At 33.5% G+C, this 16,352-nt stretch overlaps 2 protein-coding genes across 3 annotated transcripts; one reads left to right on the forward strand and one right to left on the reverse strand.

The window, feature by feature from the left end:
- Positions 1 to 59: 59 nt before the first annotated feature.
- LOC306866948 (armadillo repeat-containing protein 10-like) lies at positions 60 to 5,344 on the reverse strand. Of its 2 annotated transcripts, none has more exons than XM_079412401.1 (6): positions 4,963 to 5,344; positions 4,600 to 4,745; positions 4,359 to 4,493; positions 2,695 to 2,871; positions 2,549 to 2,620; positions 60 to 1,061 (listed from the first exon to the last, which is right to left on the reverse strand). In XM_079412401.1, exons 1-6 carry the CDS (start codon positions 5,204 to 5,206, stop codon positions 810 to 812), a joined length of 1,026 nt encoding a protein of 341 aa, XP_079268527.1. In that variant the 5' UTR covers positions 5,207 to 5,344; the 3' UTR covers positions 60 to 809. The 2 variants fall into 2 exon arrangements, with proteins under 2 accessions (XP_079268527.1, XP_079268528.1); XM_079412402.1 differs by having other exon boundaries at positions 2,716 to 2,871; positions 4,963 to 5,341.
- A 375-nt stretch (positions 5,345 to 5,719) lies between these two features.
- On the forward strand, positions 5,720 to 11,210 carry fbxl13 (F-box and leucine-rich repeat protein 13; the record flags this gene model as incomplete). The annotated part of the gene is given in 21 exon segments (XM_079412476.1): positions 5,720 to 5,794; positions 6,008 to 6,111; positions 6,229 to 6,316; positions 6,414 to 6,481; positions 6,605 to 6,759; positions 6,926 to 7,035; positions 7,107 to 7,205; positions 7,288 to 7,383; positions 7,456 to 7,659; positions 7,662 to 7,742; positions 7,823 to 7,923; positions 8,022 to 8,151; positions 8,352 to 8,450; positions 8,556 to 8,676; positions 8,760 to 8,922; positions 9,431 to 9,550; positions 9,643 to 9,769; positions 9,866 to 9,949; positions 10,082 to 10,216; positions 10,818 to 10,981; positions 11,144 to 11,210. Coding segments are annotated over 21 exon segments (2,391 nt in total).
- Positions 11,211 to 16,352: the final 5,142 nt, after the last annotated feature.

A 16,352-nucleotide genomic window follows, 5' to 3' on the forward strand; every position in this document is an offset into this window, starting at 1 on the left:
TTTTCATTCAAAGCAAATTTGAAGTCTTCACGATACAAATGCAATAAACAAAGGCTATTAAAATTTAAATATTTATTTTAAGGAACTTTCACAAACCTGGCATAAAAGCCAGAAAGCATTCCAAAATGAAATCATAGCAAATATTAACCACTGTTTTATAATTGCCTTATAACATAAAACAGTATTTCTTAAGTAATGTATTGCTGACCATGTCGATATCATCATCAAGCATCAGAAAACAGTCACAGTACAATCAATGCACACATTCTGTAAAAATAAGGTTTCTGGGTCATTACTACATCAGTATAACCTGAATAACTTTTTTTTAGTAGTAAACTTAATTTGCATTATGCAGCACTGAAGAAACACTTATTTTTCAAGGCCTTTCACATTTCTAAACACATGCAGAGATGTTATAAGAGTCCTTTCCACCACTAGTCTGGATATCCAAAGCACTTAGTGTGGTCAGAAAAAATATCTGCACTCACTTGGCAAGAAAACGTTTGGCAGTGGAGATGTTCTCAAAGGTTCTCAAACGAGGTCTGTGGTGTTCACAAACGTCTTTTATATGAACAAAAATCGCTCAAAACACCTGAGGGGCTCATTTCTTGTCCACTTTCCAACATTTTGAGAGGATACCAATGACCTACCAAGTGGACCACCTGCTACCAGTAGATATAAACAATGTTCCAGCAAGGATTTAAAGCTACAGTAGGTTGTTAGTGCAGAGCTCTAATGTTTAAGTAGGTAAACAAGCTTCTACACATTGAAGAACGGGTATATTTGGTAAAAACATTTTCTGTAAGAGGTTATGTGAGGAGTCTGGCCACCTGTGACTTCACCTCCTCATCTGGATGGGACAGCAGCAGGGGCAGTTTACGGTGCAGCTGAGAGGAGCTGTCCAGCAGAACACAGTACAGAGAGTCCTGCCTCCTCCTCAGAGCTTCAGCCACCTGTGCAGAGGGTCTCCACGCACGCAGATTCCCCACAAAAAACAACAGGCGGAGAAGAACAGATGTGCTTGTGCAGCTGTCAAACAACAAAATCAGGGACGCTGGAGCCTGTGAACAGATTTACAAGTAAATGGAGGAGCTTGTGCCAATATATATATCAGCTCTTAAAACTAAGAGAAGAACTAAATTAGGGCTGCACGATGAATCAAAATAGATCCAGAATCACAACATGGCTTAGTGTGATTATCAAATTACAAAGATTGTGATTTAAATAAATATATTATTTTTCAGAGCGCTAGCTACAGTTTACCACCAAAATAAATCAAATTAAGATGGCCATAATTTGTAAGGCTTCACAAATTGGCCAAACATTTTTTATCAGCATATAAAAATTGTGTATTACAATAAAATAAAATAATTTCACAGTGAAATATTACAATATATTATAATTACTACTACAATAATAACAATACAATATATTACTTAATAATTAAAATACTACTACTAAATTATTTTATTTTACTTTATTTTCATGTTGACAATTATTATTAAATAAAATAATAGACTAATTAAATGTTACTTTATTAAATAGAATAATATACAAAATAAGAAACATTACTATTACAATATTTTAATGTGAAATAAAGCTAATTAGTATTTAGGAGAATATAATAATATTGATAATCATGTGAATTTATTTTATTTTCATGTTGACATACAAATTCATTAAAATCTGGACAAATTGTAAAGCCCTACAAAACAAGCACAACACCCCTTTTTTCCTTTTTTTATAAATAATCATATTTTAAATTGCAAATGCAATTTTTATCTGAAGAAAAAGTCACAATAATATTCTTTCCCCAAATCAAATTGTGCAAACCTTTGAAAATGATGAAATTAATACATATTAATACATAATTTGTAGGGCTTCATAACTTGGCCAAAGATTTGTATATCAACATGAAAATAAATTAACATTATGATTATCATTATTTTAAAATTTTCCTAAACCCTAATTTCTAATACTAATACTAATACTACTAAATACACATTTTCATTTTTGTTTTATTTCACAGGAAAATACTGTAATAGTAATATTTTTTATTTAGTTAATTATTGTATTTAATCATAACTGTAATCGTATAATAATAATAATAAACATAACTAATAACTAGTATATTTTATTATAATATATTATAATTTTATTTTACCGTCATGCTGACACACCCATTTTTGGCCAAATTATGAAGCCATACAAACAAAAACAGCATTTTTTTAACAATCATGTTTTAAATAGTAACTGCAATTTTTATTTGAAAAAGAAAAGAAATTACAATAATACTCTTTCCTCAAATCGTGCAGCACTAAACTAAGTCATGACCACAGAGTAGCCTTAAAATAGACATAAGCATCAACAGCAGGCAATGAGAAAAACTAGGACACCTAGCAACCAAGGCGATTATTTATAGATTTATCTATTTATAATCATATTGTGTTGGTATGACAGAATAGTTACTGAAACCAACTGCACTGGATCTCACTTACAAAACAGGGAAAGCATTACAGCAGAAACCATAAAAAACATGCTTGTTCACCTGAGCTTGCACAATATCGTCCATCAGATCTGGATTGGAGGACAGATTTACTAGGACCTTCAGGACTTGGATCTGCAGGAACAGATTCAATCTACAATACATCTGTTTGTGTAAACACATCATTCAATATGTTACTCGAAAATCACCTGTAGGACTTCATTGCTCACTACGAGTAGCGATAGGAGGAGGGTGATAGAATTCTTCATCAGATGCTGGTGATTATCAGTGACTGACAGATTAGTGAGTAATCTGAGCGCTGCCAGCTGAAGGTCAGAGTTCACTGGTGACATCTCAATCATCTGCATCACTGACGGGACATATATCTGACCAACAACAACAGAAACTATAGTGTAAGCATTGTTATCCACGGGAGAGCAAACGAAAAACAATGGTGTCATTTTAGTATTATTTATATGTGACCCTGGACCACAAAACCAGTCTTAAGTTGCTGGGGTATATTTATAGCAATAGCCAAAAACACATTAGGTCATTAAATAAAGATCATGTTCCATGGAGATATTTTGTAAATTTCCTATTGTAAATATATCAAAACTTAATTTTTGATTAGTAAAATGTATCGCTAAGAACTTCATTTGGACAACTTTAAAGGTGATTTTCTCAGTATTTAGATATTTTTGCACCCTAAAATTCCAGATTTTCAAATAATTGTATCTCGGTCAAATACTGTCCTATCCTAACAAACCATGCATCAATGGAAAGCTTATTTATTCGGCTTTCAGATGATGTATACATCTCAGTTTTGAAAAATTGACCCTTATGACTGGTTTTGTGGTCCAGGGTCACATATATTACTCTAGTATTTATTAATATTTTGAATTAGTGTTTTTTATAGTTTTAATTTACATTTAATTTCATTTTTACAGTTTTCTTTTTAATTTTACTTTGTTTTAGTCATTTTGTTATGTGCTTTTGTCTTTTTTATATTTTATTTCTATATAGTTTTATTTTAATTTCAGTTTTAGTAATTTTAGTAATTAAACTTATACTCATTGATTTCAGTTAATTGCCAAGGCAACATTTCTAATTTTCATTCAAAGTTTTTAAGTTTAAGTTAATATTTAAATCTTACATTTTTTCAGTTTTATATCAACTATTGAAAATAGTTTAAAGGGATAGTTCACACAAAAATGAAAATTCTGTCATTAATTACTCAACCTCATGTCGTTCCAAACCCGTAAGATCTCTGTTCATCTTCGAAACACAAATTAAGATATTTTTGATGAATTCTGAGAGCTCTCTTACCCTCCATAGACAGCAATGTATTTAACACGATCAAGGTCCAGAAACATAGCAAGGACCGTTGGTAAAATAATCCAACAAGCGTAATTTTATGAAGCTACGAGATTATACGCAAAGAAAACAAAAACAACAAATTTATTGCTGTCTATGGGAGGGTAAGAGAGCTCTAAGAATTCATCAAAAACATCTTAATTTGTGTTTCGAAGATGAATGGAGGTCTTACGGGTTTGGAACGACATGAGGGTAAGTAATTAATGACAAAATTTTCATTTTTGGATGAACTATCCCTTAGAGTTAACAACACTAATCTGAAACCAGGGTATTATAGTTAATTAAAACTAAAACCATAATTAAAATCATTTGTTATTTTTGAAATGAAATAAATGTTAACTGAAATTAAATAAAATATAAAAAAACTTATTTTAAACTAGTTCCCAAGGCAATTTATCTCGTTCATTTAGTTTAACTTGAAGTGCTAAAATAACTCAATAACTCATTTGTTAATAAATAAATAAATAAATAAAAATCTAAAACGTAAATAACGCAATACCTTCAGCTGCTCTTGATTGCAGACATTCATGCTTAAGTTGTTCAGAGCATTTAGAGTCTGAACGCGAATCTCAGGTGAAGGGTCTGAGAGGAAGCCTGCTATGATGTGAAGGCCTCCGAACTCTCGCAGAAGATCCTAATGAAGAAAAGCCAAAATTATTTCAAATATGATGCCTCATTTGCATCTGTTTACTCTTCTGCAAGTCAAAATGTATTACAGTCTAGAAGACAGAACATCAGACCTGGTTTACTGTGAAGGCAGCAGCATTTCCTAACGTTACGAGAACTTTCCTCCGCTCTTCTGGGTTTGGGCTGCTCTGCAGAAGGGAGAGAAGCATGCTTAGATGTCGAGGCTCCAGACTGGCAGCAGATTTTGAGAAAATATCACCTTATGAGAAGACAAAAACACAAAGAAAGGTTTGTATGAAGGAGACATCTACTACAAGAAAGTAGGACAATAAAATTAAGTTAACACACTGCCTATATTTACTCACTGAAAGTAATGTATATGATTGAAAAACAAACCCTTCAAACGTACACAGAGCTGTCAGTAAGCAAGACTTTATATAACACACCATCCATCCATCCTTTTGAATTTCACTTACTAGAGTCAATGTCCGCAGAGGGATCCAGATTATCACTCTTACTGACAACTTTAAATCCAGACACTTTGGCCATCAAGCTCCCAGGCTGAATAGACACACTTTTAGCAGACTTTTTTCTGTTTACTCCAGCATCTCCTGCGCGACCAAAGACTAGTTTATAAATGCCATATGAGGCTCCGGCTCCTGCTACTATCCCCAGCAGAGCCTTCATGCTGCCGAGGCGGGCTACGACACTGTCGTCCATCCTGCGATAGGCGCAGATTTCATAGATACATGTTAACACATGGTCCGTGTCCGGTAGGATAATAATACGGATACAAACAGCTCCTGATCATCATACCCTGTTTCCTCTGCTCTGCACGTTACCTCCCATTGCATCAGTGGACGACCAAAACGTTTCGCCGAGTTAATTGTTGCGCTGAGCATTCATGAACGATTTTGTGTTTTTGAACAAATTACATTTCTATCATTATTGAATAAATAAAAATAGACATGCGATTTACAAATATTATTTGCTTATTTAAAATCCACCCATCCTTCTGTCTATACACACAGTCTATAGCTACACACACTTTTTTAAATAAAAGCATTATTATTTTATATTAATCCTCCTGGGATTCTGACCAACCACATGCGTAGGTTACCAAGCGACATGAAGTGTAAATATCGACAGAAGCTGCAGGTGTATCATATTTGTGTTGCATTGACTCCAGGAAATCATTCAACTAGCGCTTCACCAGGAGCCATCGGTTTTATGATGACTTCTTTGCAAGATTCAGATCCAATTATACGAGACTACATGATTAAACATTCACTTCCTCAGATTTACAAGGTGAATTACATAACATTTTTTAAAGATCTAATTACTTTATGAATAATCCATTTAAGGAAATATGCAACTGCAAGCTGAAAATTGTATTGTTAATCAAATATTGTAAATGTTGTTAAATATTTAGTCAAATAAATGCTATTCATTTAGAGCATTTTTAGATTTATGCTACATTTTTAAAGATTATTTTGTTTATTTATTTTGCATTTCAACCAGGCTTTACTTGCTGGGTTATGCATCTCATGCCCTGAAGATCCTTTGCACTTTATAGAGGAGAAGATCCTATCTATCCTTGAAGATCATGATTTTGAGATCTGCTGGTATGTGTGCTTCTGTTTAATTTTTTTTACATGTATGACTCTCTAAAATCAAGCAGTAAAAATGGTTTTAATACAGTAAATAACATCTCTAAAATATGCATTTTCTTCTGAATTCAGGCACACATTTATTGACAAAGACAAACAAATCTCCTCATTGGCTGGAGGCATTGTGTATGATATATTTGGAAATCCAGAAGACAGCCTGGTAAAACTCTCATCATTTTCATCATTCAGAGTGAACGAGGCTTGTACCACCAAACCTCCATCTGCTAAAACTCATTATTAATTTTCCCCTCTCACAGTGTCTGTCAGATTTGTTGGAGAAAGCATACTCCTGTTATCGCACCAGCCTAACCAAAACGTGTTTCACGTGAGTGTCAAACAACTATAGACTGTAGTATCAAAGAGTCACACAGCAAACAAAACCTGCTTTAGCTACAAAAACAATGGGCCTGTATGTCAACTAGCTTTATGACTGACATTTTATGTTAAGGGGTTGGAAGAGTTATATTTCAAAGAAGAAATTGAAGGCTGCCAGACTCTTAGAGAGAATGGAAGATGCTAAGAAGTATCGCAAACAGAGACGGATAAAACTGGCTTTCATCAAGTGGACAGCGTGGGTTCAGTTTCGTAAACAGAGGCAGAATGGTATTTAGCTATTATGGTTTATACATTACATCAGGGAATATTAGGGTTAGCTTAAATGTATTTCAAAGATGGAGTATTTAGAAAATCCAGCTATTCAATTTATTTAAACACTTTTTTGTTTTCTATTAATATTCTAACATATAGAGGCATTATATATTTAATCCAGATGCTGTGAGGAAACTACAAAAAGTGCAGGAGTCTGTTCACTGCAGAAACATCATCACGGCTTGGCGTCATGTTGTGCAGGACGCTAAAAGAGCAAAGGAATACTTTAAGGTAGTTTTTCAAAACAGTCAAACACAAATGCACTGAACTGATGAGATGTTTTATGATTTATGTCTGCTCAGAGGCTAGAGAGAGATATACAAGAAAGTCAGAACTCAGAGAGACCACAAGGTGATGGCCAGGACAAACTATCACTGCTGCCTAACAAGCTGTCTCTTAAGGTATCGCTTAACCTCTGTGATGTTGCCATTAAATAACTGGCAATAACACAATCAACTGATTTTAATAAACAATTTGCTGCAGATCTTCCAATGTCTAGGTGTGCGTGAGCTCCTGAAATGCGCTCAGGTGTGTCGTTCTTGGAAAGCGATTGCTCAAATCAGCTCACTGTGGACTGAGGTCAGTGCAGCTCGCTTAAAAACTCTTAAATATAAATATATAGAGTATAACCTGTGAGATGTGTTTCTGCAGATTGATTTCTCCCCTGAGGCCAGCTGGATCACAGATCAGACTGTGGAGAGATTACTGCGGGTGCATCGTGTTTATGTGATCTCTGTGAACTTGTGCGGTTGCACACTGGTGCAGGAGTCCAGTTTTAGACGCATCAGTAAATTCACTTTAATCAGCCTCAAAAATTCATACTTTTTTGATGTAATCAAAAATATGATAAGGATCTTGCTTGTGTTTTTTTTTTTTTTGTCAAAGGTCAATGCAGAAATCTTCAAGAACTCGATCTCAGTGAATGCCCACATCTTAATGCAAGTAGAATAAAAACACACAGGTTTTACTGCCTTTAAAAAAAAAAAAAATCAAATGTTTTGTTTGTAAACACTGACAGGATGAAAATATGAAGATGATTTTAGAGGGATGTCACTCTTTCCTCCATCTTAATCTGGCCTTCACTCATATTACTAATGCCTCTATAAGAGTCCTGTCAAGGTACAAACTTTTTACGTTTCTCAGTTCCCTGTACACAACCATAATGAAAGAAATACTATATTTTTGTGATGCTTTTTGCATTGATTGTTGTTTTAAAGATGCTGTTTGACACTGCGGTCTCTGAGTCTCGCATACTGCACAAGTTTCTCTGATAAAGGCCTACAGTATCTGATCACAGGAAAAGGCTGTCAGAGACTCACTTATCTAGACCTCTCTGGATGTTCTCAGGTGTTGACATATACAGGATATGAAAAGTACTAATATTAAATAATATTTTATCTAATGTGTAGGTATTTATATTAATATATCATTTAATAAAATAGTACTTCCATTGTACATAGCCAAAAAATGGTAGTAGCTGCTGTACCATGGTACTTTTTTGGTGCATTATATAAATGTGACATTAGTTTTTATTTTCTACTATAAAGATATCTGTGAATGGATTTACATATGTCGCTGAAGCTTGCAGCTCACTTCAACAGATTGTTTTAGATGATCTACACACCCTAACTGACATATGTGTGCAGGTACATGTTATATGTATTATGTACATTATCATCTATTAGACACTAAGTTTAAACTAAATTTCTATTGTTAGTTGATTGGTGATTGCTGTTTTTCTTTGCTGCAAGGTCTTAATGTCTAAATGCCGTGTGTTGACTGTGATTTCCCTATTGGACTCACCGTATATCTCTGATGTGGCTTTCAAAACAATGGCTGACGTGATCAGTCTCACCAAGATCCAAATAGAAGGTCTGTAATAATGTGCTCAAATAATGTGGCATGGTTAGAAAGGCTAAATTAGTAAAACAGAAACTGTGCATTCTGCATTTCAGGCAATAATCGAATGACAGACAGCAGCTTGAAGGCCCTGTGCCGAAGCTCTCTGAAACTCAGTGAGGTCCAGATGTCTGACTGCACTCGCATCACTGATGCCAGCTTGAAGTCTTTAGGAAGTCTGACAAAACTGTGCAACTTGAATATCTCAGGCTGTATCAAGTAAGAGAAGATCAACTTGAATACGTAGAAAAATGCAAATGCAGTGTCTCTCTGATAACTTGTTTTTCCCTGTGGGGCGGGAGAACAAAAAATGGGCAAAAAATATGATATATGGCACAGTATATATAAACACATTATATATAAAATATACTAATAAAATAAAATAATGATAAAAATAGGAAAACGATTCAGTGTGATATTCCTCAAAACAATCAAAAAAGTAGTTTAATATGTATGGACAAAAATTCAGAAGTACAACAAATGTGCAGGAAATATAAAAAACAATCATTGTGAATTTATTTTGCCCATTTTTGTTGCTACATACATCAGAATAAAAATAGCATATATATATAAACAATTAACTCCTAAACGTTCACATTTGGTCCCCGAATCTTGAGTATTTGGTTACATTCTGGACATGCATTTCAGATTCTTTAAAAATCTGTTTTGTTTAAAACTAATAGAATAGTTGCATACAATTTATGTTTTGTGTGTGTGTGTGGTCTAGGGTGACTGATATGGGAATCCATTACATCACTGAAGGAGCATCTGCTGTTGAACTGCGAGAGCTTGATCTTTCCTACTGCCCAAAACTTACTGACCTGTCCCTGAAGAGAATAACTCAGAAGTGAAAACATTTAACACTTACACACACTTTTTACATAAAATATGTAAATATGTAAAACAAGGAGACTGTATGAATGTACTTTTCTTTTCCAGATGTAGCAAGCTGAGCCACCTGAGTGTGTGTTTCTGTGAGAACCTGACAGATAATGGATTTGAGTGTTTGGACAATTGTGCTTCTCTCATCTCTCTGGACATCACAGGCTGCAAAATACATGACAAAGTACACTTTAGTATTAGACATAATATATACTGAATAGCAAAATTATTTTACAGCTGTAGGCAATACTGTTTTATATTAAAAATGTGTCTTTCACAGGGACTAGCAGCCTTGGGAACTAACCACAGTCTGAGAAAACTGACCGCAACTGAATGTGTTTTCATAACAGATAATGGAATAAAGGTTTGGTTTACCTTTTTATCACTTCATTGTGCATAAAGTTATGACTTGCAATGTATTTGCCATCCGATTACTCTTTTTGGAAAAGTTCATGTGATTATCCCATTCACGTAATGATCTTTTTGTCTTGTGCAGATGTTTTGCCGACAATGTCAACGTCTGGAGCTTTTGGATGTGTGTCAGTGTGTGTGTCTGTCTGATCGAGCCATCAAAGCCCTCTCATTCTTCTGCAGGACCATTGCCACAGTCAGAATAGCTGGATGCCCTAAAGTACTTCTTTAATTCAGTAATCATGAAAAAATCTAATGTTTTAGGATTTTTAAAAAGACATATTTCATTAATCAAATAAGAAAATCGACTTTTCACTCAAATTATTATGCTGATATATTTAATAATATAATATTTTTTGTATTTTGTGGATATTCTCTACAATATATTTTTGAAAATATATTTTAAAACATAAATATATAAATATTTTTAAAGCATCTAAGAAAGTACTTCACATTAAAAAAAAAAAAAAACATTATGTTTTCTTTAAAACAGTAACAGGAACATACTATATAATTTTCCAAATAAAAATACATATTATAATTACAATTATTATTACATATTATGCACAATACAGTATATATATATATATCACAACATAATTTAACCTATTTTTGATCTCTAGTATGTAAATTCATCCACAATTGCAGTTAGTCTAAATGTAGGCCTCTGTAAAATATAAACTTTTTTTTTTTTGCCATATGGAAATATAATTTGTAATAAAAAATGCATTCAATTCAATAAAAAAGTGGTCTCGGATCATTGGAGCATGGTATTCAAACAGGGTAAATATCTTAACTTACACTATATTTTGTTTCTCCAGATGACAGATACAGCAGTGAAGTACCTGACAAGAGTTGGTCACTTCCTGAGGGAGCTGGATGTGAGTGGCTGTCCTCTCCTGACTGACCGCACCCCTTCCTTTCTACTGTGTAGCTGTCCTCAGCTGCGGTCCATTAGCATGCTCTACTGCAAGAACATCTCCAAGTATGATTCAGTGTTTGTCCTACTCTTACTAATGATGTATTTGGCCTGAAGAAATGAGTGGCAACACAAATACACTAACTAACACAGTGCATATTTATATTCATGTTGGAGATATTGTAGATATAGTTGATATAGTGTTGATTTGTACTTGTCTCTTCTCAGACAGGTCGCTCTGAAACTGCAGCACCGTGTGCAACACTGGAAACACAGTAACGACAGTCTGGACTAACTACTACAGCTCAACCAGATCTGGACCTACTACAGAAACAGACAGGAGGATGAGGACATTACAAACTGACATTACCTACACTGTGGAAAATATTTACATATTATGTAATTTATCGGATTTCATAAGAAATCACTTTTTTAGCCTTTTTTTGCATACAAGTATGAATCTTTAGTTACAAAATATTGAAAAGTATTTAGGAGCTGACAAAAAGGTTCGGAATTACTTTATCAAACCAAAGTTTTGTCAAGTTTTTGGCATTGAAATCTTTTTGGTATTGGCTATGAAAGAGGAAATGTCTAATTATAATGTAAATTCATATAAACTAGAAAATATAGGAAGCTTCATATAAATGGACTGGAACTATGACATTTTTCTCAAACCCAATTTCACAAGAAACAAAAAAAATAAGACATCAGTTTGAAATACCAAACTTTATAATCAGGATTGAATGCTGTATTATTTTGTACTCTTTTACTATTGTTTGGGTATTTTTTATATGACTGGATACTAAGAAATACTGGGTACTGTGGGACCTTTATTTTAATTAAATATGTATATTACATTTTCATATTGAATCACAAAATAAAAATAAAATAGGTAAAAAAAAAAAAACAATACGCACAGTTCACTAAATACATTTAAAGTTGCCTTATATTCTAAACTCAGGTAAGTAGTATCTGTGTTCTATTACGTCTTATTAAGATGTTAAAATGGTAAAGTAAACTCTAAAACTGTCTGTTGAACTTTGGGCTTTAGACACTCTATACACAAATTGATTATTGTGTATTTCCTTATGGTGTAGTACTGTACCTTAAAATGAATTTTAACTTGAAATGTGAATTTGATATAATAATAATAATACATTTATTAGTTATATGTCTGCCTCATACTCAAAGTGCTACAAGGCCTTCCTTCCGATTCAGGATTGGTCAGCTGTTGAATCCACAGAATATATTTATTATTTTATATTTTTGAGTCCCTTGAATTCACTACATCCACTAGGTGGCCTCAGTAAACTTAAAAAATATATATATTATACAAAGTTATTTTCACTAAATTATATTTAAATCATTCAACAAGGAAAAAGGCTAAATGAATAAATGTAAATGTAAATGTAAAAAGGCTCAATTACATCTACAAAAAAATATTCTAACCACTAAAGAAAAATCAGGAACTTTATATGAACCCGTTAAGCTCTCACTCAGCAATTGTCAGTTTAATTTAACACATTGTGCAAGATTTCAAACAGGAGTTTAAGCTATGATGTTTTAAATCCTACCTGTCTGACCGTTACTATTTAGTTTTTTAAAAAGGGAATTATTTAACTTAACACCTGTGGAGTCCTTTAAGGATCTGTGTTAGGCCCACTGCTGTTTTCATTATACTTGCTGTCCCTTGGAAATATTATTTTAAAACATGGGATTAGGCTGAAATGGTTCTGTTATTCATGCAGTAGCTGCCTGCATTTTAAGACAGTGACTGAACTTTTTTTTTTTTTTTTAATCAGGGACTAGAAACGGTTTGAGAAACAAATAACTTTTTTGGACATAATAGAAATCTGGAACAAAATCCGTTACAGCTGTTTCAGAGTGAAATCATTATTTAAAAATTTTATTATTAATAAAGTTATTATTTTGTTCTGATAATTTACCATGATATCAAATAAGTTTTTTTTCACTGTAAACATTTAGAAATACACTACTTGTTTTAATTGTCCACATTATGAATGCATGATGAGAAATTTTCTTCTATTAAATTCTGAAAAAACAGAGATATTATTTATTGGACTTTAAACCTGTTCACAGAAGCTCTTAGAATACAATCTGCATTATATTTAATGTATTTCTGGGTGGTTGTCCTGCATCCTCAATAAACAAGTTACATCGAGTCCAAAAATGCAGCTGCTAGACTTTTTATACCTGGTCAGGAAAATAAGATCATATAACCAAACTCCACACTGGCTACCTATTAAGTTTTTGATAGATTACAAAAAATATTGTTGCTTACAAGGGCTTAAATGGTCTAGCTCCCTAGTATTTAACAATGTTTCTACATTTACATTTGTGTACTTGGCAGATGCTTTTATCCAAAGTGATTTACACATTGAGGTAGGCTATGCACAATTTCAAGATCATTTGCGATTTTCAGATTTCACATCTGGAAGAAGGTGTACACAATTTTTGTGCGTATGTTCATTTTCTCTGAATCACATGTGCGCACATTTGATGAATGATCGTACACCAAATGTAGGACGGTTTCTACAAAACATTTTATAAACGACGCGCCCAGAATCACATGTGAAATTAAGGTGTTCTGAGTTTCCCCTCAGGTAAGAGTTTCAGATGAGCTGGCATTGTTTGAACCTTGTCGCTGTGAGGAGGTGGAATTGCTCTGTATAGCCGAGATCTAGTTGTCTGTTTTTTTCCCTTTTAATATTTAATTTGAAGAATAAAGCATGTCATCTGCATTTTTGTAATTTGTGTAAATTGGGAGCTTGTGATATCTTTATATGCTCTCCTGGTGAGTTTGAGCACTATGTACACAACTGATGTGATCTGAACTGAAACGGTTGCTGTAGGTCATCAGTTGGTTATTTAAAAATAGTTTTAACTGAATATACTGAAGATTTGAGTGTTTAGGCACTGCAGAGACTTCAGTTTTTATCAAATATTTTTCCTTACAAAGTTGTTTGTCTTCATTCACATTCAAACTTTGCATGCCGTATTCTTAATTTTTGGTTGTCCTGTAGGATTAATTTCTACACGTTGATCCTGAAAAATGTGTGTACACATTTGTATTATAAAAGTTTAATGTCAGTACACAAAATCAGATCAAACTATGGTAAATTTTGCCCCTTCTGTAAAATTGGTGAAATGCCACTTCTATATTGTACATCACTGAGATGAACAAAGAAGAGAGTAGTAAATATGTTTTAATTTCATATCAGTGAATCTCAAAGGTTTAATTCTGGCTGACATAGTTCCTAATAAAGTGACTGCTGGGGCTCTGAGTGTTATGCTAACTTTGAATTCAGCACCCCTGTTGTAGAGATTTTCCAATCTGAGCTAAAGGAGGGTGACTAGATGTTGTCTTGGAATGAAAATATTAGCAACGTGTCCATTCCATGTGGCTAGATTCTGATTCCTTTGAGTCATTCATGTAAAATCTGTTTTCTTTTTAATTGCTTTTGTTTTTTGTGAAGGCTGCAGAAGCTTGGCCTAGTTGTCCTGTTATGCCATTTTGTATGACTTCTCATTTCCTTAAATATCTGCAAAAGAGGTGAGGTAAGTATGCTATGTTAGCATGAACACAATAGACACATTAATGTGAAATAACCTAGGTTAAAATAAACCATTAATATAATGTAGCCTGTAATACACAGGTTGCATTATTACTTTGAATAACAATATCAGTGACTTTGGGACTGAACTCTGTTTACTGTAAGTGGTTTTGTTGGCCCTCTTCTAACCTTATGTTCATGTAAGTCACAGAATGCTGAATGACAGACAAGAGGATAAAAATAGATGCTCATGTCAAGCTTAATGAGGATTAAGTCAAAGCTTTGAAAGGTAAACTGAGAACAGTCAAATAAATTCTAATGCATATAAGCCAATTATAATACATATTCAGAAACACCATTCAAAACCACTGATTAATTATATTTCCTTTCACAGACCCTGTGATGAAGTTTTCAAATACCACAGTGTCTAAATTGCAGGCCCTCAGATGCAGAAAAAGTCATACTGAAAGAAAAGTTACCTTTGTCACGATCTCCAGCTGGAGTTCCCATGAGCTCCTCTAGAGGACACGCCATTCTGTACCATGCCATTCACTCAGGACTCCATTTCCCATAATTTCTTGCCCAGACTCATCAAGTGTATAACCTGTCTTTCATCAGTTCACAGCTGTCTCACATTAGTAGGACTATAAGAATAGCACACACAATCTCTGACTTTGCTGGTGATAGAATGTTTGAATGTTTTCCGAGTTTCTTAGTTTTGCCTTGCCTTAGTGTTTTTGACCCTGGACTGTTTCCTTGATTCTGATTGTTTGCTGTCTGCCCTCACCGTTGCCCGTTGTCTGGATTACTCTTTTGCCTCTGCCTTGGATATAACTGTTTGCTGTTACTGGACCCTGCCTGTATGACTATGCCTTGTTAAATAAAGCCTGCATTTGGATCCTCACTCCGTTGCCACCTCCCTCGTTACACCCTTCACTTAAAGGTGAAGATGGTGACATTTAACATTGTTTGGTTTAGCCATTTTCATGCTTAACTTGAGTTTGTAAAAATAAAACTGAAATGTTCTGTAAATTGACTGAAGTACTTTTACTTTAATTATACTTTTTAAATGTAGAATTTATTGTAATGTACACAAGATATATATTAAAGATTTCTGGATTCAAAAGTGTGTGTGTGTGTGTGTGTCATTTTTATTTAATGATTTCTGCACTTTATAATATAATTTTACAAGAAAAAATGAATAGTGGCTCTTGTAGTGTACTGGTGCATTTCTAATAAGCTGATATGCTATTGAAAATGGGAACACTTTATCTTAAGGTGTCCTTGTTACACGTTACATGTAATTACTATTACTATAACAATTAATTGTGCATGATTACATGCAAGCAACCCTAAGACAACCCCTCTAACCTACCCATATCGTAAGTACATGTAGTTAATTAATATTACTTAAATGTATAATTACACTGTAACAAGGACACCTTAAAATAAAGTGTAACTTGAAAATGTTTTTGGATCACATTCAATTGAAGCTCTAAATATATTCTGACTGTAGTTCAAGAAGTATTAAAGTGTATTTTAAATTAAGTTAAGATAAAAGTAAAAAAAAAGATAAAAAGTTAAAAAGAACAATTAAATTACACTAAAGGTACTTGAAGTGGTTCCATTTGAACACAAATAAGACAATAAATAAACTGCACAAAACTTGAATGCTTTGTGCTTGATCATGAAGAACCATGATAAGTTCCTAGTTACATCCCAATAAAGTATGTTTGCATATCAGGAGTGAATGAAGAGTAGACTCCCCACACATTTTCATGATAATAGCAGTCTACTGCAACTTCATTAAAGTATCTTTGCTTGTCTCATATCTCTACAGTGTGGTTTTGTGTATCTGCATA

The sequence above is a fragment of the Barbus barbus genome, assembly GCF_936440315.1.
Source record: "Barbus barbus genome assembly, chromosome: 48".
In the NCBI taxonomy this organism is placed as follows: Eukaryota; Metazoa; Chordata; class Actinopteri; order Cypriniformes; family Cyprinidae; genus Barbus; species Barbus barbus.